Raw genomic sequence first — 21,996 nt, forward strand, 5'->3', positions numbered from 1 at the left:
CACAGAGCACAGACTGTAGGGAGGTAAGGCTGTAGTCAACCAAAGAGATTCTACCTACCTACCAATCCTTTGGTCCATTAACCACATCACCTAAATTAATTATAAAAGTATTTTTGAAGCATAATGTTTTATTTTAACGTAATTATTTTATACTTGAATGATAAGATCCGACTCAAAGCTGCCCATCTTCATATGATTTATAAAAATAGAACTGCAGTTATATCATGAACAAAACACTCTCTCAATGTGTCTTTATTGGCATGAGAGTAAAAAAAACAAAAAACAATGTTGCCAAAGCATTGAAAATACAGTAAAAATAAAGTACACAACATTATCAATATGAATATTAATTCATATTACGTGTATGTGTCTCAGGCATATTGATACATATTGGGCAGCAAGGCGTTCTTCTCTTAGGAATATTTTTAATTTTGAGAGCTCATTAAACTCTTTAAAATCTGTGATTACAGAGTTGAATTTGTTCCTTATTTCATTGAAGGTTTTACATTTTAGGAGGAAGGGCATCTCTCTCCATCTCTCCCCCTCCCTCCTGCCTCGGAAATCAATGGATCAAGAAATGCTCTTCTCTTTATGAAAGAAACCCCAGTGGTTGTCAGAGCACATCGACCAACTGACCAGAAGGATTCAGCCTTGTAGGGAGGGTCATGCAGTGGACTGGCTCCCTGTGGAGTCAAGAGTGACACAGTTCAAATTCTGTCAGCTTCACAACTTTGTAAAGGGTGTAGCCCCGTATTACTTGTTCTCCCCGCAGGTCAGAGACACTCACAGGCACAACAACAGGTCCAGTGGAGCTAATCTGACTCTGATAACTCAGAAGCCAGATGGGTAGAAGTTCTCTCAGATACTGGAATGAGGTTCCTAACAGCATTAATCAGACTACAAACCCAGTCGACTATAGGGTACCTCTGTAAAGACAGGGTTGTTTTTAGCTCACTTAATGGATAATAGGAAGTGTGTACTTTAGCCTGTTGTCACAATACTGCCTGTCAATGCCCAATGTGAATATTTGTTATATATTGATGTTTCAGCTGACCAAAAGATAACATATGCAGGAGTGTCAGTGGTCATGTTAGAGGACCTGACCAATTCTAACATATTAGTAATACTGCTGGCAATGATTCTTGATGATGATACCATGAAGGTAACACTAACAATGTCCGTCCAAAACAAAGAGGCGATGAATGATATGAGAGGTGGTCATGTGATCGACTGTGTGTACAGTGACTCGAAAATTGGTGAATGACACGAATGCTCTTAAATCCCACTCACGTGCTTCTTCAGAACAAATCTGTATGCACGAGGGGTTCTTGCACCAGGCCCATTATTTATTGACTTAAAGTAGAATTATATTGGGCTGTTGCGATCATATAGTGTTGTTTTTGACACAATAATTAAAAGCAAGTTGAAATTTTAAGCTAACATTTCAAGCATATTGCTCATCCCTCAAAAGTACTTTAACAGGTCCAGTTTTATCTTGTGTGATTAAGAAAATTACTTTTTTATATATACAGGCTCAGGAAGCATGCGGTCCATTGGAGATAGACAACGCTCTGTCCATGGTGAGGGATCTGGAGAAGAACATCCAGGAAGCCAAGGCTTCAGCTGAGCAGGGCAAACTCAAACCACTGCCAGGAGAGACGGTGAGACGCACACAAACTGAATTCTTTACCCACCAGGTTGTGCCACGCCCTGAACTGGACGTATGAAAGGTGTGAATAACAGTTTGTTTCTTCCCATGTCTATTTGCTGTGTTGCTCAGCTTGAGAAATGTTCCCAGGATCTGGGTACCAGCACCAAGGCTGTGAGCTCAGCCATGGCTCAGCTGCTGAGTGAGGCCACCCAGGGCAACGAGAACTACACAGGTGGGTTCAACGTTCACACATCTAGACGAGAGCAACAGGAATTAAATGTTGCTCTTTTGCTTTGACTATCCCATCACATCCAGAGATGTTCACTATACATCGTGTACTGCCGCAAAAACACTGCAAATATTAATTTATGGAAGGAGCCAACAAATTGCTGCCGACAAAATGTTTGACATTAAAATAGTGTTTAATTTTATGTAAAAAAAACAATAAAACACATTTTTAATGGACTACACAAAAAAATGAAAAGATTTCACCATAAAGAGATCCAAAGTGTCAAAGTTAAATCATGAAAACAATAAGATGAGAGCTTCGCCTTCCAGCGATCCAACTGTTCAGTACAATGCTCACATCACTGCTGACGCCGCCCTGAACCACCTGTCCATCTCACGCTCCATTTTACCCTCACTGGTGAACTGGTGAAGACCCAGAGGGAGCAGTCCACCGTTTTCTGGCAGAGAACCATGGCCTCAGACTTGGAGGTACTGACTCTCATCCGGAACGCATTGTACTGAGTTGCAAACCGCCCCAGTGCTGCTGAAGGTCCCGTTCTGGAGGAGCCAACAGAACCACATCATCTGCAAAGAGCAGAGACACGATTCTGAGGTCACAAACCGGACACTCTCTTACCCCCGGCTGAGCCTTGAGATCCTGTCCTTGAAAATCACAAACAGGATTGGTGACAAGGGGCCAACACCGAGTGGAAATGTGTTTGACTTAATGCCGAGTATACTGACACAGCTCTCACTTTGGTTATACAAGGCTCCTCCTGAATTTGAGGTTCGACAATCGGTCGAAGCCTTTCCAGCTCGCTGGAATAAACTTTCCCTGGAAGGATGAGCAATGTGATACCACGATATTTGGAGCACACTCTCTGGTCCCTCTTTTTAGAAATGGAAACTACCAGCCCAAGAACAGAACCAGAGCCTTCAGCGTCTCAGGGTGAATCTCATCCACCCCTGGTGCCTTGCCACAGAGGGGCATTTTGACTACCACAGCGACCTCTGCCAGGAATATGGATGAGTCTTCCTCGGAGTCTTCAAACTCTTCCTTCTCCATGGAGGACATGTTGGTCGGGTTCAGGAGTTCCTTTAAAGTGCTCTTTCTACTGCTTGACAATATCCCAGTCCAGAACTGCAGTTCTCACCTGCTAAACCCAGCCAGAGCCAAGCTGTGCTTTCCCTTTGTCGTCCAACAGTTTGTCAGAACTTCCTTGAGGCCACCTAAAAGTCCTTCTCCATAGTCTCCCCAAACTCCTCCCACACTCAGGTGTTTGCTTTGGCCACTGCCACAGGTGCAACCCTTCTGGCCAAACGGCACCTGTCTGCTGTTTCCAAAGACCTGATGATGAAGGATTAAATAGCATGTCTTGATAAAAAAGAAGTGGAGATTTAATAATTTTTATGATTACTTCAAATCAAAATGTCTGCATTTAGTCATGTGCTCATTTCTTCATGTGCTTTGTCTCATTTATTTATTTATTACATTTGGTAATTACAGTAACGCGTGCATTCATGAAGTTACTCTATTGTTGGATCCAGGCATGGCAGCCAGAGACGTGGCACAGGCTCTGAAGTCCTTGGCCTCAGCCGCCAGAGGAGTCGCTGCCACCACAGACGACCCACCAGCGCGCAACGCCATGCTAGACTGTGCCGGTGCCGTCATGGATAAGTCGGGCAACCTGATCGAAGAGACCAAGAGGGCCATCGCCAAGCCAGGAGATGCAGAGAATCAGCAGCGGCTGGCCCAGGTCAGTGAGGGTGCCAGTGGTGAGACAGTGGTTTATTCCTGACTGATCACTTTCATCAAGATAAAGTCCGCTAATGATAGTGCTGTATCTCCCTGCTGGACAAACTGCTTTTGCTACCATGTCTTATTAGAAAAGAAGCTAGCAAGGCTGCAGATGATAGCATTAGCTTTGGCCAGCAGGTACAGGAGAATGTAATGAGACAGTTGGCAGATTAGTAAGTAGACAATGACTCAGTCTTCATGAAAATCAACTTGCAGAGACACGAAACTTGTTTTACTCATGTAATTCAACACTGTGCGTGTGTGTGTGTGTGCGTGTGCGTGTGCATGTGTGTGTGTGTAGGTGGCTAAGGCAGTGTCTCAGGCCTTGAACAGATGTGTGAACTGCCTTCCTGGCCAGAGAGATGTGGACAACGCCATCCGCACTGTGGGCGAAGCCAGCAAGACTCTGCTGTCTGATTCTGTAAGTTAGTCAGATTGCATTATTACTGACACAAGAATAGAGAAGAGGTGAACTCTTTGTGGGTTTTATAGTGAAGCTCCTCTGTATTAGTGGACCAAGCCCAGAAGCCTGTTGTTTCTCATAGTTTCTTCTCTCTCTCTCTCTCTTTCCGTGACACAAAATCAAAATAGAGAACTGCATGGTGGGGTCCCAAATGACACATTCTTGTCTATTGAATGTTTTTGGCATTTTTCGAGGCAGACACTAAATGTGGGGAGAGAGGGGGTGTGACATGCAGCCAAGGTCTGGTGGCTGATATTGAATAGGAGATTTGTCATAGGCTGTAACTATTCAGCTACCAGGGTGCTCTGTTGAACACAACTTAAATAGGTGAGGATACGTATGTCAGTGTCGTGTGTTGTGTGGTTTCATCTTGTTCCGCTGCTCGCAAGTGGCCAAAAAAGTAAATTAAGGTAGCTTTAGAAAATGTAAATCGGACATATGTTTCGAAAACAAATTACTTTCATTCTCAAATTTTCCCAGAATTGCTGTACAGCACATCTTTAGATATGGACAAGTAATTATTAATAGTTATAAAGCAATTATCTTGACTAGTTATCCTAAAATCAATTTTTTTTTCTTTGTCTACTTTCTGATTTTATGATACATTTATTGTTTCTTTTGCCCAAAACAGCCTTTCCATAAATAACAATGTACAAGTCTCATCCAAAACATTGCATTCATAATTCTGAGAACAAATTTCCCAGATGTTGGTGCTACTGTAAAGCAACTGCTTACATATTTTCATTTCAATATGTTTTTGCTTTCCTACACTGCTCTCTGCCGGCCATGTTGCTACTTGCAGCTCTCATGTCCTTCTCCTCCCTCTCTAGTTCCCGTCCAGTGGAAGGAGCTTCCAGGAGGTTCAGGCTCAGCTCAACGACGTGGCGGCTGGTCTGAACCAGTCCGCCAACGAGGTGGTCCAGGCGTCCAGAGGGACCACCCAGGACCTTGCCAGGGCCACCAGCAAGTTTGGACAGGACTTCAGCAACTTCCTGGAGGCTGGTGTTGACATGGCCGGAACATCCCAGGTCAGAATAATGAGAGGATACATGCATAAGTGATGCTGGCTGTGGCCGGATGTGAAACGGGCTTAAAACATTCCAACAGAGGGGGCAGTCTGCTGTTAAGTTTACTGACACCTGATCCACTCAGCAAGGGAGGCAACTGAATTATTTGATTGGAGGTGATGACAGCAAAGTAATCCTCAGCAGCCTGAACAGAAAAATGGTATAAATATAGATAGGATCTAGGTGATGACCGTAATTTGACACCATGACTTTCCACAACTCATTTGAACATTTATGTGCTTACAAGACGGGCTCTTTTCTTCAACAAAAAAAGCTCAGGTTCCAACTAAAGACATCTTTAAAAATATATAGTTTCATTTTTAAAAAGGCTCAGTGATTTCCTGGTCACTGTAGTTTTTAACAAATGTTACTCAAGCAGGAGTAAATAGTGCATTTGTTGGGACTATTTTCAGTGGTGGATGAATCCACATTTGGTGCTCTAGTAAGTACCTGTGGCAGCAGGACGGTGTTTGTGGGACTAAGTCAAAATACAGTACTGTGTATTGATAGTAATGAAGGTGATGTCATGTTATCAGGATGAGTAGGCATGGGCCAAGATTTTGAGTCATCATTTTATTTCAGTAAACAGTTGTATGATATAGTTTCTGTAAGTTTAAAGTTTCTGAAATACCGAGAATACCTTCCTCCTGCTCTCGTCCAGTCTAAAGATGACCAGACACAGGTGGTGTCCAACCTGAAGACAATCTCCATGTCATCCAGCAAGCTGCTGCTGGCAGCCAAAGCCCTGTCCACTGACCCCAGCTCCCCCAACCTCAAGAACCAGCTAGCAGCCGCCGCCCGGTAAGAAACATCCTTCTGTCTCTTTGTGTGTCGCTCTTCTCTTACTGTCTATCCATCTTTTACATCTCCAAGCCTTTTTGTTCACAGGGCCGTTACAGACAGCATCAACCAGCTCATCACCATGTGCACCCGGCAGGCTCCTGGTCAGAAGGAGTGTGACAATGCTCTCAGAGAGCTGGAGGTAACAACCATCCTTTTAGTATTCAGTCCTCTACTGGTTCATCTCCTCTTCTCTTAGATTGAGTTATGATGTTTCAGTGTGTAAGATCCACGCCAAATGTTCTTGTACGTACAAATGAGGAAATGTACACAAACCAATGAGCACCATGAGGATATGGAGCTGTCACTTTATTTCCACACTTTGCTAATTTACACTTTTATTAGATTGGAAGGCTTCATTAATCCCCAATGGGGAGACTCATTGCCACCAAATCAACTCATGCAGACAACAAGCAATAGACAATACACACAACAAATAAAAACAAATTTAAAAGCCATTTGAGACATGATTAACAGCTGATAGATGCCACATCTAAAAACCACATCTAAAAAATCTGACCGCTGCTGGAACAAAAGACCTTCTCAGACATTCCGTAGAACACTGAGTCATCCATAGTCACTCACTGACCGTTAAAAACACAGTGTGATCGATGGCCTTCACAATACACAACCGTTTTCAACTCTGCCATTATTCTCTTTTCTACAGTGACCTCAAGTGGGTCTGGGGTAAGGCCCTGAAATGAAACATGAAGAAGCTTTTTGCTGATAGTCTTGACTGAGCCTTTTTGATTACAGCCTCACTGTTCTTTTTCCAATTTACTTTACTATCCAGGTAGACCCCAAGATATTTATATGACTGGACAATTTCTATCTGCTGACCCTTAATTATCACTGAGGAGACCTCTTTCCAACATTTCATTTAAAAACAAATTGCATCTCATCAGCTGACAAATGATTCAATCTCTGCTTTATAGTTCTCGTCATTGCTTTGGGTAAGTAGACCAACTAGTGCAGTGTCTAAAACTGACTCTGCCTTTAGTCAGCAGTATACAGTGAGAATAAAAGAGAAGGATAAAACCGTGCCCTGCAGAGTTAAGATAGTGTCAGACAGCACAGTCCAGGGGTCTCCTTTATGACCATTTCCTACGCACAAAACGAGGCCTGAAAGAGGCGTACGCCACGCAAAAGTTGTGATCTATAAAAACAAACTTGACGGGAGAATGTGATCACCTGTACGGAAACTCTGATGAAGCCAGACTGCAGAAATTAGATGAGAGGAATCATTATACATATAACCATGCCTCTCATTGTGGGCGACTGTGGCTAAGTGGATAGCAGGGCCATCCTTCAATCAAAGGATTGGTGGTTCGATCCCCTACTCTGGCTCCGCTAGTCGCATGTCGATGTGTCCTTGAGCAAGACACTTAACCCCAAAATTGCTCCCGTAGCTGTGCCTACGGTGTAGAAATGTGATAGAATCTGAATTTTAAGTCGCTTTGGATAAATGTGTCTGCTAAATGACTGTAATGTAATTTCACTGCAGGTTTAAATGTTTGTGATATTTATGGATCTATAGATGCCATGTGACATTAAGTCAAATTAAATGTGTGAGCCTCACATTTAATGTACAGGAGTACACAGATCACAAAAGCGGTCATGTGACATGCAGCTGTGATGTGCCGGTACATCGTGTGATTCCCGTGTGTGCATTGTGACTGTGTTGTGCCTGTGTGCAGTCGGTGAGGGGGATGCTGGAGAACCCGACAGAAGCCGTCAACGAACTGTCGTACTTCGACTGCATCGACAGCGTCATGGAGAACTCAAAGGTAGGAAATCTTCTTGTTGTTTCACTTTTCTTCAATCGCCCTCCTCGTTTCTTTACCTCCCTACATTTAGCGCTGTCAAAAAAGCAACAGCAGTTTAATTTCTCTCACAAAAGGTGCTGCTCTGCTGCATTAAGATGTATACATTTATCTATCAGAGGACGAGCTGTCCTTCACTATTGAAAGTGTTCCAGTGAAATTCCTCTGAAGTTTTACAATGCTTTGTTTTATGAGTCCTATATTTCCTGACTTTGTAATGTGGAACTAACTATAAGGACGTCCTGAGACTGTTAATTGTGTTGAGTTGACAGGTTGTTTTTTTGTTGGTGAAAATAAATGGTGTAATTGTCATCTTTTAAACATTTGACCCCATTCTGTCCTTTTCTCTTTGTCCTTCCAGTCACTGTGCTGTAAAGCAGAACGTGTACATGTGTGATCTTTCACTTTTTTCAGAAGGGACAGCTTTGGATTTTTTAGGATACCAGTGCTGATTGGTTCCCATACCAAAATCTTACTTACAAAGATATTTACAGGTTACCTTTGTTCTCAAATTTTAAATATGAACAGCTCAAACTGGATGAAAGGTTTTTGATTATATCAGGAACTGTCTGACCAAAGATCAATAAACAAGAGAATAAATGTGAGCAGTTATTAGCTCTGACACCCTGTGCTACCAACATGAGTCAGTCAGTACCAACAAAGGGGTCTCTGATCATCATAAGAAGTGTATGAAGACAGTCCAGACTAAACCATGTCTCTTATGTTAGTCTCTGGTTTCCTGTTGACAGGTCCTGGGTGAGTCCATGGCTGGCATTTCCCACAATGCCAAGAACTCCAACCTGCCAGAGTTTGGTGATTCAGTCAGTGCTGGCTCCAAAGCTTTGTGTGGTCTGACTGAAGCAGCTGCACAGGTAAAAACCACTACTGAAGGTTTTTCTTTGTTGCTGTTGTCTGAGACCACCAAGGCCGTGGTTACACTTGTCTTTTCGTCTTTGTCAGCGTTTGATGTCCGATCATGCCGGGATGCATTAGCGTTCAACTCTATACGCTCAGAGATCGGATTTAGCTCACATTTGGATCTGATCAGCCAGACCACATGGCGAGGTGGCCTGGCTGACATTGAGTTTAGATCTCAGAGAGGTGTGGACAGTAGTGATGCAGATTACTAGAAAATATGACAAAAGCAACGTTCTGAGTTCAGCAAGTTAATCTACAACTTTTCCTGATTTTGCTGATGCAAAACAACATTTTAGTAACATGATAACCGGATATTCTTCTATTGTGAAGAATGTGTTTATCACTGAAGTAGAGGAGCTTTGTTAGCAGCTATTTGTCAATAAAAAAAGTCTTCTAATACTGCAGGGAGGAAGAGTGAGCAGCAGAAATGATGAGTTAATTTATTACACATACAGGATGAAATGAATAGTGAAGAGTCTTTGGCGATGGGACTTGTGGTGGAAAAGTTCTAGGTTAATCGGGAGAAGAGAGTTTTTGTTCACAAATCAATAATGAAGTCATCAGAAGATTCAAAGTTGTCTTTTTCCGTTTATTCTCTTGCAAGAGGGAAGAAAGCACAGCAACTACGTATTCAGTAGACTGTGTGAATGCTTCGACGAAGAGCAATATTCAACATCATTTATGCATACAAAGGTTCACGCCTTTACAACTTCAGATAATGTGTCAAAAGGGGAGTATAGGTATTTCAGACACAGGCTGTCTGTTTCTGCTCATTAGATATTTCTGCCAAGACATTCAGTTCCGGTTTCAAGGTCTTGTCTCAATCTTTGCCTTACAAACAAAGACAACTGTGTCTCTTCACTTATCATCCTTGTGGGAGAAAAGATAACGGACACCTAGATTCAAAACTAATTAAAATCTTCTGCAAGACTACTGTTTTGTGTCTGTCTGTGTTCCACAAATCAGTTTTACATTCTTTAAAACTTCACATGATACTATAACATATTTTCCCATTACAGACTCCATTAGTATATTAAAAGGGAGTAGAGATACTGGGATTAGATCAAGAATATTCCCCCTGGAGTCTAGACACTGGTGTTGGTGGTGATGAAAGAAGTTGCTGAAGATCCAATGATGGGATGAGGAGCAGGACTGGGCACTGGATATGATGGAGACTGGAGGGGAAGGGGGTGTAGGAGGGTGGCATTGGTTCATACTGCAATGACAAGTGACAGCAGAAGAGAGGAGAGCAGTTTAAGAATTTTAAGGGAAACCGTGGCAGAATCTGGTTGGTAAAAATGAATGCTCACAATCAGCTGATAGAGTAGAAGCCGCAGAGACAGAGGGAAGGAATGAATAGTGAATGAATGAGTGTAAAGATAGTCTTCCTGACTGAACGTCCACTGAGCTTCATTGTAAAGTGACCACTGATCTGTTGATGTCCCTAGGCTTCCTATCTGGTTGGAGTATCGGACCCCAACAGTTCAGCAGGTCAGAGGGGCCTGGTGGACCCCGCTCAGTTTGCCCGGGCTAATCAGTCTATTCAGATGGCCTGCCAGAACCTGGTGGACCCGGCCTGCACCCAATCCCAGGTACATGCCGACCTCACTGCGACATCACACTCACTGCCAGAGTCAACACCGGTCTTCTTCATCGTGGTTGGTGAGTCTATATGTGCTTGAATACAATTTTGATTCCCCTGTGCACTGTTTCTCTGCCAGGTGCTCTCTGCAGCCACCATTGTGGCCAAACACACCTCCGCTCTGTGTAACGCCTGCCGCCTGGCCTCCTCCAAAACTCCCAACCCTGTTGCCAAGAGGCAGTTTGTCCAGTCGGCCAAAGAGGTGGCCAACACCACTGCCAACCTCGTCAAGTCCATAAAGGTCTGTAGTACAAGTCCTGTCAAATTCATCATCAATGAAAGGAAAAGAAGATACTCTGTGTTGAGTAAAAGAAAATGCCTGGTTTGCATTTATTAGCACTGGGCCAACCTTACAGGCTGGTGTATGCTTCAAACCAACTAGTTTGCAAAGTTGGCGTTGGATCATGTCTGAAGGTAAAAGTGTTAACAGCTGTTCTGAATGGCGGGGCAATAAGCCTGCTGTCATAGAGAGGGGCCAGACATGATGAATCGAACAAATGGGACTAATGGTGCACACTTAGGATGCTCTGTCCTCCAAAGCATTCATGGTTTTCCTTTTAGTTGTACGCAGTCAAACACTGGAATAAAAAAGATAGTGTAGCCCTGTATACATAAAGGCTACTGTCTAGTTCAAATTCTCCGATTATTTAGTGTATTTCTCCCCATCGCTGTAGGCTGGAGAGAAAGAGAGCTCTCTGACAGCTTCTAGCCCTCCCGGCAGCAGGATCGGCCTCTTGGAGAGCGCCATTACTGATCATTGTGCCACTATAATGCATAGAGAGGGCGGTTTGCTGGTTCTCACAACGGGTCAGGTGGATGCAGGTATTTAAAAAACCCTGACCCACGCATCACTACAGCTCTGCCGGTTGTAAAATGTGAATAAAGATTCAGTGTCTTTATTGTTGGGCATCCACCTCGAGTTTACACACGTGTTGTTGGAAAAATAGACTGGAGGTGTGAATGAATGCTTCAGTTAAGGTGGCGGTTATGTGAGAATCAGCTCAGAAGAAGCCGGGCAGACAGCCGGCTGCACAGATTTAAATGAGATCGTTTCTGTAGACGGGGAGTAAAAGAACACATACAGCCTCCAGTCTAGACGCACACGGGCCAGACGGGAGTGAATGAAACATGTTTTTAACCTGTTTCAATATAGGGGCAATAATTATGGATACGGTGATTCACAACTTAAAAATACAGTGGGACAGGCCCGCAGAGGGCCACTGACCCTTGCAGTCCGTGTTTCAAATGCAACACGGACTGTTTGGTGGTTATTTTCTTCTGGTTACAACGTAACAGCCATGATGGCTTCTAAAACGGTATCTCTCTCATTTACTCGCTGTGTTCTGTTGGCCACCACAGCCTCTCTGGTATTCACTCCCTTCCATTGAAAAGTGTAGTTGTTTAGACCTGGGTTCATTTGAAGGAGGGTGAGCCACATTCCATGTTCCAAGTATGAAACTCTAAGCCCTCAACCAACAGGGCTATGTACACTGTGAACAGCCCTTTAAGTGATGCAGTAGACAATAAATTATCATGTCACTTGACGTAATTGATCAGTATTTTTATTTCTGTCAATTGAAACTAGCCGGTTTAGTCCTAGTCCTCAAGGAACAGGGCCGGATTGGCAAGCAGGCAAAGCAGGAAACGGCTCTTGAGCCCTGCATAAAACCCTACTGTTCCAGAAGTATAGTCTGTTTGGAGGTTATGATTCTTATGATTGTAATGGTCTTGAATCAGAGCCACATTTTGGTCCAACAGACAGCAATGAGTCTAATCGTGGCTCAAACCCCTGTCTGCCAGGCTTTGGATGGAGCCTTTAACCAGGACAACAGAGAGAAGTGTAAGGCTGCCACTGGTCCTCTGATAGAAGCTGTTGACAACCTGACTGCCTTCGCCTCCAACCCAGAGTTCGCCAGCATTCCTGCTCAGATCAGCCTTGAGGTATGTTCTCTCCTAAACAAGTCAGTTCGGCAATGAATTGAGACCTTGATTTGACGATGACAGTCACCGTCTAATATTACATAAAATAATGAAGCGAAGATGAGCCTCTTATTTAAACTTGTTTCCCTGCTAAGTGCTCATTAAGCAGTTGAGTCAGTAGGTAAGGGGAAAGCACTATTAAGAGTGAGTGCTTGGGGGTCACCATTGTTGTTAAGCTGAAACTTTCATGCGATTCCTTTATGCGTCGCTAAAGACAACTTCTGGAAACAGTACCATTTGGTATTTCTTACTCGAGTGAATATCTTCCTTAGGGTCATGCAGCCATGGAGCCCATCGTGGCAGCAGCAAAGATGATGCTGGAGAGCTCGACCGGGTTGATCCAGACTGCCCGCTCTCTGGCTGTCAACCCCAAAGATCCCCCCAAGTGGTCAGTGCTGGCCGGACACTCCAGGACTGTGTCTGACTCCATCAAGAAACTCATCACCAACATGAGGTAAACTCTACTGCTACTACTACAGGCTACCTTCTGACAGACTCAGGGCTCATCTTCTTCTTCTCAGTGATGTTAGATCCATCGGTACTTCCACAGTTAGCAGAGCCAATTATTCATCTTCAGTATTTGCAACCCGTTTGTTCCACTTCTTGTTTTGTCTCTCCTAACTTCTGGCTGATCGTGCTGGCTGTAGTAAATAGAAGTAAAAAGTCTCACACTCCCTAATATACAGTACATTTGTCAGAGCGGGGAACACGTCCACATTTATGAGGAGGTCGTTTGACCTCACACCACCACATCCACCAGATATCGGATTCAAAAGAGCATTGTGGACTAAACTAGCTTATTTTTTTATATTTGTAAATTGCAGTGCTGATGCTAACTTATCAGGATGATGATGTAGATTATTAAGTTATTAACATTATTTGCGACCTTCATAAACAATCACTAAACCTTTTTTTGGTCTGGAATCTGATTTATCGACTCAAATTAAAATGCAACAAACTAACTAACAAAAAGAGTCTCAACCCTGTTTTTTGAATGAAGAAATATTTCATCAACACATGTTTTAAAAAGCCACATTCAGACAACTTATTCTGTTATAATACCATATTATTATGAGCACATAATCAAACACAAATAACAACACATTCTGACCAGCCACCATGACAACAGTAAGAACAACAGCTGATTCCAGAACCGTGTGGGAAAACTGCTGTGATTGACGCCACTATTCAAGTAGTGTTGGTCAGACTGCTCTGTCAGTCCTTCAAGCTGCATGCGGGAGTATGGTCAGAAGCATGAGCTGTCCATCTACACAATGCAATGCTTCTCCACTTCTGGTACAGAGAGACAGTTGAAGCACTTCCATGTCGCTGAAACACATTGGGTTATTAAGTTAAACTACTTAACAAATTCAGTTTGATGAGATTCCAGCCCTACCCTACCAAAGCCTTTACACTTAGCCCTACTGTCTTTGCTGTACGTTCATTTTGAAATAAAGAATGATGAGATACACACTAACAGTGGCCCACTGTACATCTTAAGTATTACAAATATAGCAATGCTTCTTTTAATCTTTGGGGGGGATTGGCTGTGAGTATGAAGTTTGCGATAGGGTAAATTCATTTGTAAATTAATATAGACTTCTATGATGATATCAGCCACATCAGAATGCAGAAGGACACTTTAGAGGAAGGTCTGTAGTTTGTGAAGCATGATCTTGAAGAGTGGAGAACCTAGAGTGCTGAGGAACAAGACATTGCATATTAATTCTAGCAGCAAGGTTTGTTTCTCTACTCAGCTGTTGTCAAGTGTGTTATAAGAGTGCTGTAGTACTCTCATTCCAGCTACTTTTCACTGTATACACCCTCCATCTCGTGTGTTGCTGTGCAGGGAAAAGGCTCCTGGCCAAAGAGAATGTGATGATGCCATTGAGGTGATGAACGGCTGCATCCGTGAGGTTGATCAGGCCTCTCTGGCTGCCATAAGCCAGCAGCTAACACCCCGAGAGGACATCTCCATGGAGGTAAACACAGAAACACAGACGGACAACATGTGGGTGTGGGTGGGTTTGAAATGCAATTTGTACGAAAATGTATGTTAAATTCATCATGCTGTCATGGGTCATGCTGTGTCTTAGATTTCACAGTCACGTGTCCTGTGTATTTGTAACAAAACAATCCAAGTTTAAAGGTCAACTTACTGTTTTTTTTCTCTACTTTCAACTATCTCAATCTGCTTCAGAAATGTCTTTGGTCTACATGAGATGCAGTTAAAAATTCTGAAAAGCTTTACACACAGGATTAATAACTACTAACATCCAAATGAATGAATAAATGCAATGAGTACGGTGATGCCGGTTTTCTGACTGAAGGAGGAGCTTTTTACCAGGTGAAATCACTGGAGGATAGCTAACGTTCACGTTGACCAATCAAAATTAACTTATGCACCGTTCACCAGCTTTGACTTTGAAACTACAGGGAAAGATTTTCGAAGCAATTCAAATACTATCTCTACTTCGATGGGACATGATCGAGCACTAATTCTTTAATGAGCATCGACCTGGCGGAGAAGTTGCACTGGATTGACATCTGGAGCTCTGGGGCATTCTCAGAAAGTCTCTTGTCTGCTCGCTTGGTCCCACATGGTGACTCTCCACAGGCAGCAGGATGGTAACATCTTCCCCATACCATCACTTTTCTGGGGCGAGGGAGCGGTGGCAGCTTTTCCCAAACCGTGTTGAGTTCAGAGTTTCTTTCTCTCAAAGTTTGCTAGATGTCGGCCTTTAGCATGTTCGGTGCAGCTCATATATTCAGTGGAGTTCAGCGCCGGCATAGGTAACAGGTGGGGAGGGTTTAGGCACATAACGGCTGGGGAGAGAAGAGAAACAAGAGAGCTTCTTTGGGCTTCTTATGTCCAGGGGAGGCGAGGCGGATGTCCAAGGGCAAGAAATCTTACTCCCCCATCAACAAACTCTCCTGATTGATTCCTTCCTTTTAATCTTTCTCTCTAAGGAGCGAATAACGTTTAGTAACCAGTTCTTCCATATCTTGAAGTTGGGCCTCCTCAGTTGCTGACGGATAGCAAACACCTGATACCCACCAAATAAAACCTGATGAGTTGAATTAAGCTAAATTAAACCGGCTCATAGATGCCAATCATGTTATAATATCTGTTATTATAACAAATGTTGGGAATAACGTAGCCTCACACGGGTTATCAGCAATATGTTGGGAACGTAAAGGAGCGTGTTTGGGTTATCAGCATCGAAGAAACTAAATTCTTGACATCAATAGAATTATTAATGTCAGTAACAATTATTAATGATTATTAATAATAATGGGGCACCACCCTGCGAACAGGGACCAATAACCAAACGATAAACTAAGTCTCATAATTAGTGTTCACTCACAATGTCAATAGTCTGAGTACTATTACACATTCAGAGTGAAAGTGAAGGTTTAAGTTCGAGCACAGACCACATATACAGCTATTATCACAATACACATGCACAAAGTAATCACAGACAGCTGCTCTTTAAAATATAACAGAGTTTATTACGTTCTAATACTAATGATCTAGTCAACTAATATCTAAACTAACAACAACTATACATTTATGAGCACGCTATCTAAAATCAACAGACTATGGAAAAGAGGGGGTGTGTGTGTGTGTGTGTGTGTGTGTGTGTGTGTGTGTGTGTGTGTGTGTGTGTGTGTGTGTGTGTGTGTGTGTGTGTGAACGAGAAGGGAAAGGAATGAAATTAAATAAAACAAGAGATTAAGATCCTTCGCGCCGCGCAGGAGTACGGAAGATTGCTCTCTCAGCCCGGGGAGCAAGAACCGCGACTCTTTGTCTCAGCCGGCGGTTTTGACCTCCTGAACTGAGGAGAAGCAACTTCGACCGCAGGAGGCAGCTATCTCAACACAGATCACGGTAGCATGAAATACACGGTAACTTCTACACAATACTAGCAATTTCAGGGATCGCCAGTGTCAGTGATCATAAAGCATACACCACGTTATAAAAATGAACAGTACTTTCAGCACACAAACAAGATAAAATAAACACAAATGAACTCTCTCTAACTCTGCCCAGAATCTATTTCGCCTTACGGTACGATGCAATCGTGTTGATTGAGGGGGGTTCTTCTGAGCTTCGATGGGCCCAGGCAGCGCGGCTGCGGGCCGCGGGAGGTGTTCTCTCGGTGGAAGAGATTCGCTGTCGTCTTGGGTAAGGGATTTTCGCGTCCTTATGGCCAGAGCAAACGAGGCGCTTGGAGAGTGGACGTTCTCTCTCTCTCTTTCTGAAGAAGTCTTGCTTCTTCACTTCTGCAGGAATAGAAGGGTTCGCTTCGTGGATACGAACGAAGATAAAATAGACAGTTTGGTGAATTCGGGCAGCGAATATAAACTGTTAAACCTAGGTTTTGGTTGAAAAGGGAAACAACGTTGGTGTGCTCCCTAGCTCGATGGAGGTCGAAGGGAAAAAGCATTGAGGTGGGGGTTGCAGGTAGTTTTGTAGAACAGTGGCTGAACCACAGGGGTCCTGGGGTGTCTTGGCTCTCGGCCAATTAGATTGCAGCGCTGCTTTCAGGTAACTTCAGGAACAGAATAGTTTTTGGGGGGAGGAAACTCACACCCTAATGTGAATTTCTTCAGAGTTGGGGGGCTTGGTGCTCATCAAACTACAATCAGGATGAAACCTTTGCTTGCAAAAGGGAAGGTCTGACTCTCTTTGTTCCACAGCACATGTCGAAGCCATATAGTCAGATCCCAACACAAACATAAACGTATGCACATATACAGTATATGTATATTTATGCATATAATGTTCTATATGTTGCTAAGTATATCACATCAATTGATATACACTTTGCTTCGAATTTTGTCAGTTCCTTTGTCCCTTGAGTTCACTGCGTGTGCATGTGTGTGTGTGTGTGCGTGTGCGTGTGGGACTGAGCAGGCCACATCCTGGAATGCAGGATATTGGTCCTAAAAAAATGGTCGGGGTCATAAATTGTCCTTAAGCCTTTGCAGGCCGTTTCCTGCCCCAGAGTTCAGAGCTCTCTGTGAGAATGGGAAATTAAAGTCACCAAAACTCTGTGAAGTGTATTCAGGCAATCAAATGAAGGAAATGTGGCTCATGCACCTGTGATAAGTGCAATGACAACCACAGATTATGAATATAGATGTGTGCTTGAATAAAGCTTTATTCATGGTATGATGTGTGTATCTGTTGCAGAATCTCCATCAGCAGATGGCTGCCTCTGTCCATGAGATCAGTAACTTGATTGATCCTGTAGCTGTGGCTGCTCGCTCCGAGGCCTCCCAGCTGGGACACAAGGTAGGACACAGGACAAGTCCTCCAGACAGCTGAAACAACTAGTGGTCCATCTAAAGACTGAATTTGGCTACATTGACATTGATTGAACTTGTTTAAGCCTAACACGTTTGTTTCATTTACTCCGCACACATTTGATCAGGTATCTCAGATGGCCAGCTACTTTGAGCCATTGATCATGGCAGCCATAGGCACAGCGTCTAAGATCGTCAGCAGCCAACAGCAGATGGCTGTCTTGGACCAGACCAAAACCCTGACCGAGTCGGCCCTGCAGATGCTTTACACTGCCAAGGAGGCTGGAGGAAACCCCAAGGTACTGAAGCTAGCACTCGTTATATTGGGTCCTCTGGAGAAGCTGGTTGAGGAACATGGCCAAATGACTCAGCATTAGCATGAATTTACCCTTGTAGAAAAACAAGTTTCCCCAAAGTTGGTCTTTTATGAATAATCCCAATATATTTGAAGAATTTCTGTCAGGTTTCGTTCACCTCACAGCACTGAAACTTAAAGTAACCAATAATCTGTAACTAACAGCTGATGCTGGTGATTTGTCAGAGTTCATTTGACCTGATCTCAGCTCAGATTCTCCCCCTTGAAAATATAAATGCCATATTATATAATTTTGGACCATTGTTGTTACTACTATAGATATAGATATAGGTAACTCTTCTACTCTTCTTTGCTTCCATGTTGGTCATTGAGCAAATGAAGCAAGTAGAGGAAGGGTTAGAGGAAGAATCATCTTGAAAACACAGTTGAATGATTTGGAAAAGGTTTAAGAGAGATGCACAAGATTTTATGAACTGGATCTGTTTACGATTAGAATGACAAATGGGACAAAAACAAATGGGCAGTTGTCATCTCCTGACCACCGCACAAGAGAGTTGATCTAGTGATCCAGGACATGCAAGAGAATCGTCCCATTTCCAAGGGTTGATGCTTTCAAACTGAAAGTTGATTTAAGGCATTACTTTCCTATTGAAACATCCTCAAGAAAAGTCTGTCTTTGTACCACCACATGTACCTGCAGCAAAATGGTAGAAAGAGATGTCCAAGAGAGCACACAATAAAATCAGTGTGTAAGAGAAAAATGCTCGAGAAGAACTACACTGGAATCCAAAGATGATCATATAACAAACAAAGCACTACAGATTATGTGGCAGAGGTGATGATACAATTGAACACTACACATTTTGATGAACAGTCTTATCGTCTAGAGAGGATGGGAATAGGATTTTGCTGGTACACTTGTTTTGTTCATACCAACTTATTATTTCTAGCACTGAATCATAATTGGAACCACCAAGTCAATTTATGGATTCTCCTGTCTTATTTAACTGATTCCAGATGTCACTATGTCTTAGTGACCTCTCCTTTAAAACATAATTCACAAGCACGTCAAAAGTCTTGCCTTTCCTCTCTTGTGCTGATCTTGAGAAGATCGTATAAGCTTTTATAACGTTACATGTTGAAATTTTGCTGTAGACGAAAACTATCTCCGACCTTCTTTGGCTTAACATATTCAGAGAGACGAGATCACCTTATGTTCTGTCCTCTCTTCACTGGTTACTTACAATGCATGCTTTTAAAAAAGCCTTTTATTAATATAAGCCCAATGTTTTATTTTACCACCTGTACTACTTTTTATATGGCCATTGTTTGAATGGTCTGGTGGAAAATGTTAAATGTCTTTTCCTTTCTCCAGGCAGCACACATGCAGGAGGCCCTGGAGGAGTCAGTGCAGATGATGAAGGAAGCAGTAGATGACTTGGGTGCCACTCTGGCTGAGGCAGCCAGTGCAGCAGGTGCTGTGGGTGGCATGGTGGACTCCATCAATGGTGCAATCAATAAAATGGAAGACACGCCTGCTCTTGAGCCCGAAGGCACCTTCGTGGACTACCAGACTACCATGGTCAAGACAGCCAAGGCCATAGCTGTCACTGTGCAGGAGATGGTAAGTTTTGATAGTCATCCAATGGCCTAATTAGTTCCGGTGACTGAAATAAAGTTGAATATATGAAAAAAAGGTTCCACAGGTTCCACCGCTGGGCAGTACTAGTCCAGTACCTATCCATTTATACACTGCATGATGGCACAGCCTGCAGAAGAAATTTGGGGTTAAGTGGAGCCAGGGATTGAACCGTTGAACCTCTGATTGAAGGACGACCCTGCTCTACCACTGACTCACAGTCCCTTCCTGTTATGTGTATCAGACCCCACCCCTGGACAGTACAAGCCCCTCTCTGTTTAGTGTCGCAGGCCCCGCCCCTGTTATCTACATGAGGATCGGTCCCCTGGGGCCCGATTAAGCACTAATTTCCAGCTAGTTTGAGAGAGATGGTGGGACTAACGTCTTATTCAGGAGCCATTGATTAGTATAATCAGGTAGATTAGCAGAGTGTTCCCGCTCAGGCAAACTTGGTGAGAGACTTGTTCGACTAGATCGACATTGACATTGTGTCCATTGAGATTTAATTTTTACATCTGACAGATTTCACAGTTAGCAGTGTCCTCGCTCAGGCTAACTTGGGGAGATGCTAGCTAGACAAAGCTGATACTGGGACTGTGTCCATCGACTTTGTAACATTACGGCTATCGCAGTTAGCTGAGTGTCCTCACTCAGGCTAACTGGTGGGACACCACTAGTTACTGCGACTGTCCTAGTGAAGAGAGTGTCCTCGCTCCCCTCTCACCGCAAGGACTGCTTTTTGGTCTGTTTCCACAGTGGCAGAGTGCTCTCGCTCAAGCTAACTGGTGGGACACCAATATCTGCAGCCACTGTCCAAGTGAAGAGTGTCCAAAGAGATCACTGCCCCCTGCCTGTTCTCTCAACATTCAGCAGAGCGCTCCCGCTCAGACTGACTTAGAATTCCGCATCAACTAGTGCGACAAGGGTTCCTCCAGAATCGCGGCCATGTTAAACTCTCCCGGCTGTAGGACCTGTATAGCTCCTCTTCAGCCTGAGGACGGCCATGACCTCTTGCCTCGAGCATCTGAGGGAGGGCCTCTCGGAGAACCCAGGCAGGACCAGCGGCATCATGCCTTGAGCAGTAAGATCTGCTAGTCTGGCCGAAGTGGAACACCTGATGCGTGAGGTCTACCTCCCCCTGTCAGGGCAGCTGAATCCAGCCCAACCTACCCCGATCATTTGCATGGCGCTGGCACGCCTGCAGTGGGATACACAGCAGCCGGAACTTCCGCCGGCGAATGCCTTCTTCAGGAGCCTTCCCGCCCTCACCACCTTTTCTGTTCCTCCCTCCGAGGAATATCTGAGGGAGTTGCATGCATGCTGGAGAGACACCAGGGCTCTCTCCCGCCTTACATCAGATGGCCGAACCCTGACGGCCATGCAGGAGGTGGCAAAATTTGGCCTTGCACGTATGCCAGCCATTTAGCCGACTATTGCGTCCCTCATAGTTTCCCCTGAGGAGACTCTGAGGCCCGATGCCAGGTGCCCTCGACCCCGACGTCAGGTCAAAGATGACCTGCTATCCAGGGCTTATGACACAGCAGCGTGGGGACCGTATCGGCAACTCCCTCTCCCACCTCATGCTTGCCCTCTGAGCTTCTCTGCAGCAGGCTACTTTCGACGCTTCCGCCTCCAGCCTCAGTGATGTTTCATTGCAGGCGTTTGCGTTCATGTCGAGGGAACTTGGACATATGATGTCCACCCTGGTCCAGACTCGCCGCCAGGTTTGGCTGGCGCAGTCACCCCTGTCTGAGACATGAGGACCCTCCGTACTGTCCCAGTGGAACCTGGTGAGCTGTTCGGGTCAGCTGCTATACAGGCACTTCAGCGAACTGTTGAAGCTAGCCAGACCAGGCAGCAGTTTTCTGGTTTTCGCAGGGTCATGACTGCACCCCGCAGACCTAGGGGTCCCACTTTGGCCCCCCAAGGCCGTTTTTTCAGCCTCCAGCTTACCCCAGTAACCTCCACGGGCCTCAGCGTCCCGCTGAGAGGCCGGCCCGCTACCAATACAACCCTACCTAAGTCCCCGCCAGGCAATCTCCGAACTTGAGGACTAACAATTCCCATGGTGCATCACCATAGGCAGTTTCTTTGTTTCGCCTTTTAAGGCCGCCACTTTCAGTCCAGGGTGCTTCCATTCGGACTCTCCCTTCTCCCCACAGGTGTTCACAAGGTGTGTTACTGCTGTCCTTTCCCCCTGCAATCACAGGGTGTGAACATACTGCCGTACTTAGACGACTAGCTGACCTGTGCGCCATCCCGGCTTCAGGCGCCACAGGACACTGCTCGCCTTCTCTCACGTGGCCCGGTGGGGCCTC

General features: G+C 44.3%; 1 protein-coding gene across 5 annotated transcripts in view; it reads left to right on the plus strand.

Moving 5' to 3' along the window:
* Positions 1-21,996, plus strand: part of tln1 (talin 1) — a 93,122-nt gene that overhangs the window by 49,234 nt on the left and 21,892 nt on the right. For all 5 annotated transcript variants that reach the window (XM_031875782.1, XM_031875786.1, XM_031875785.1 and 2 more), the window contains 17 exons: positions 1,533-1,661; positions 1,781-1,883; positions 3,428-3,636; positions 3,979-4,098; positions 4,971-5,168; positions 5,869-6,008; positions 6,096-6,189; positions 7,745-7,834; positions 8,620-8,742; positions 10,237-10,380; positions 10,510-10,671; positions 12,231-12,371; positions 12,683-12,864; positions 14,260-14,392; positions 17,611-17,712; positions 17,852-18,022; positions 19,415-19,663. In XM_031875782.1, the coding sequence (XP_031731642.1) occupies positions 1,533-1,661; positions 1,781-1,883; positions 3,428-3,636; positions 3,979-4,098; positions 4,971-5,168; positions 5,869-6,008; positions 6,096-6,189; positions 7,745-7,834; positions 8,620-8,742; positions 10,237-10,380; positions 10,510-10,671; positions 12,231-12,371; positions 12,683-12,864; positions 14,260-14,392; positions 17,611-17,712; positions 17,852-18,022; positions 19,415-19,663 (2,490 nt within the window). The remainder of the gene's footprint in view (positions 1-1,532; positions 1,662-1,780; positions 1,884-3,427; positions 3,637-3,978; positions 4,099-4,970; positions 5,169-5,868; positions 6,009-6,095; positions 6,190-7,744; positions 7,835-8,619; positions 8,743-10,236; positions 10,381-10,509; positions 10,672-12,230; positions 12,372-12,682; positions 12,865-14,259; positions 14,393-17,610; positions 17,713-17,851; positions 18,023-19,414; positions 19,664-21,996) is intronic.

The sequence above is a fragment of the Anarrhichthys ocellatus genome, unplaced genomic scaffold, assembly GCF_004355925.1.
Source record: "Anarrhichthys ocellatus isolate YVR2014 unplaced genomic scaffold, GSC_Weel_1.0 scaffold95, whole genome shotgun sequence".
Taxonomy (NCBI): domain Eukaryota; kingdom Metazoa; phylum Chordata; class Actinopteri; order Perciformes; family Anarhichadidae; genus Anarrhichthys; species Anarrhichthys ocellatus.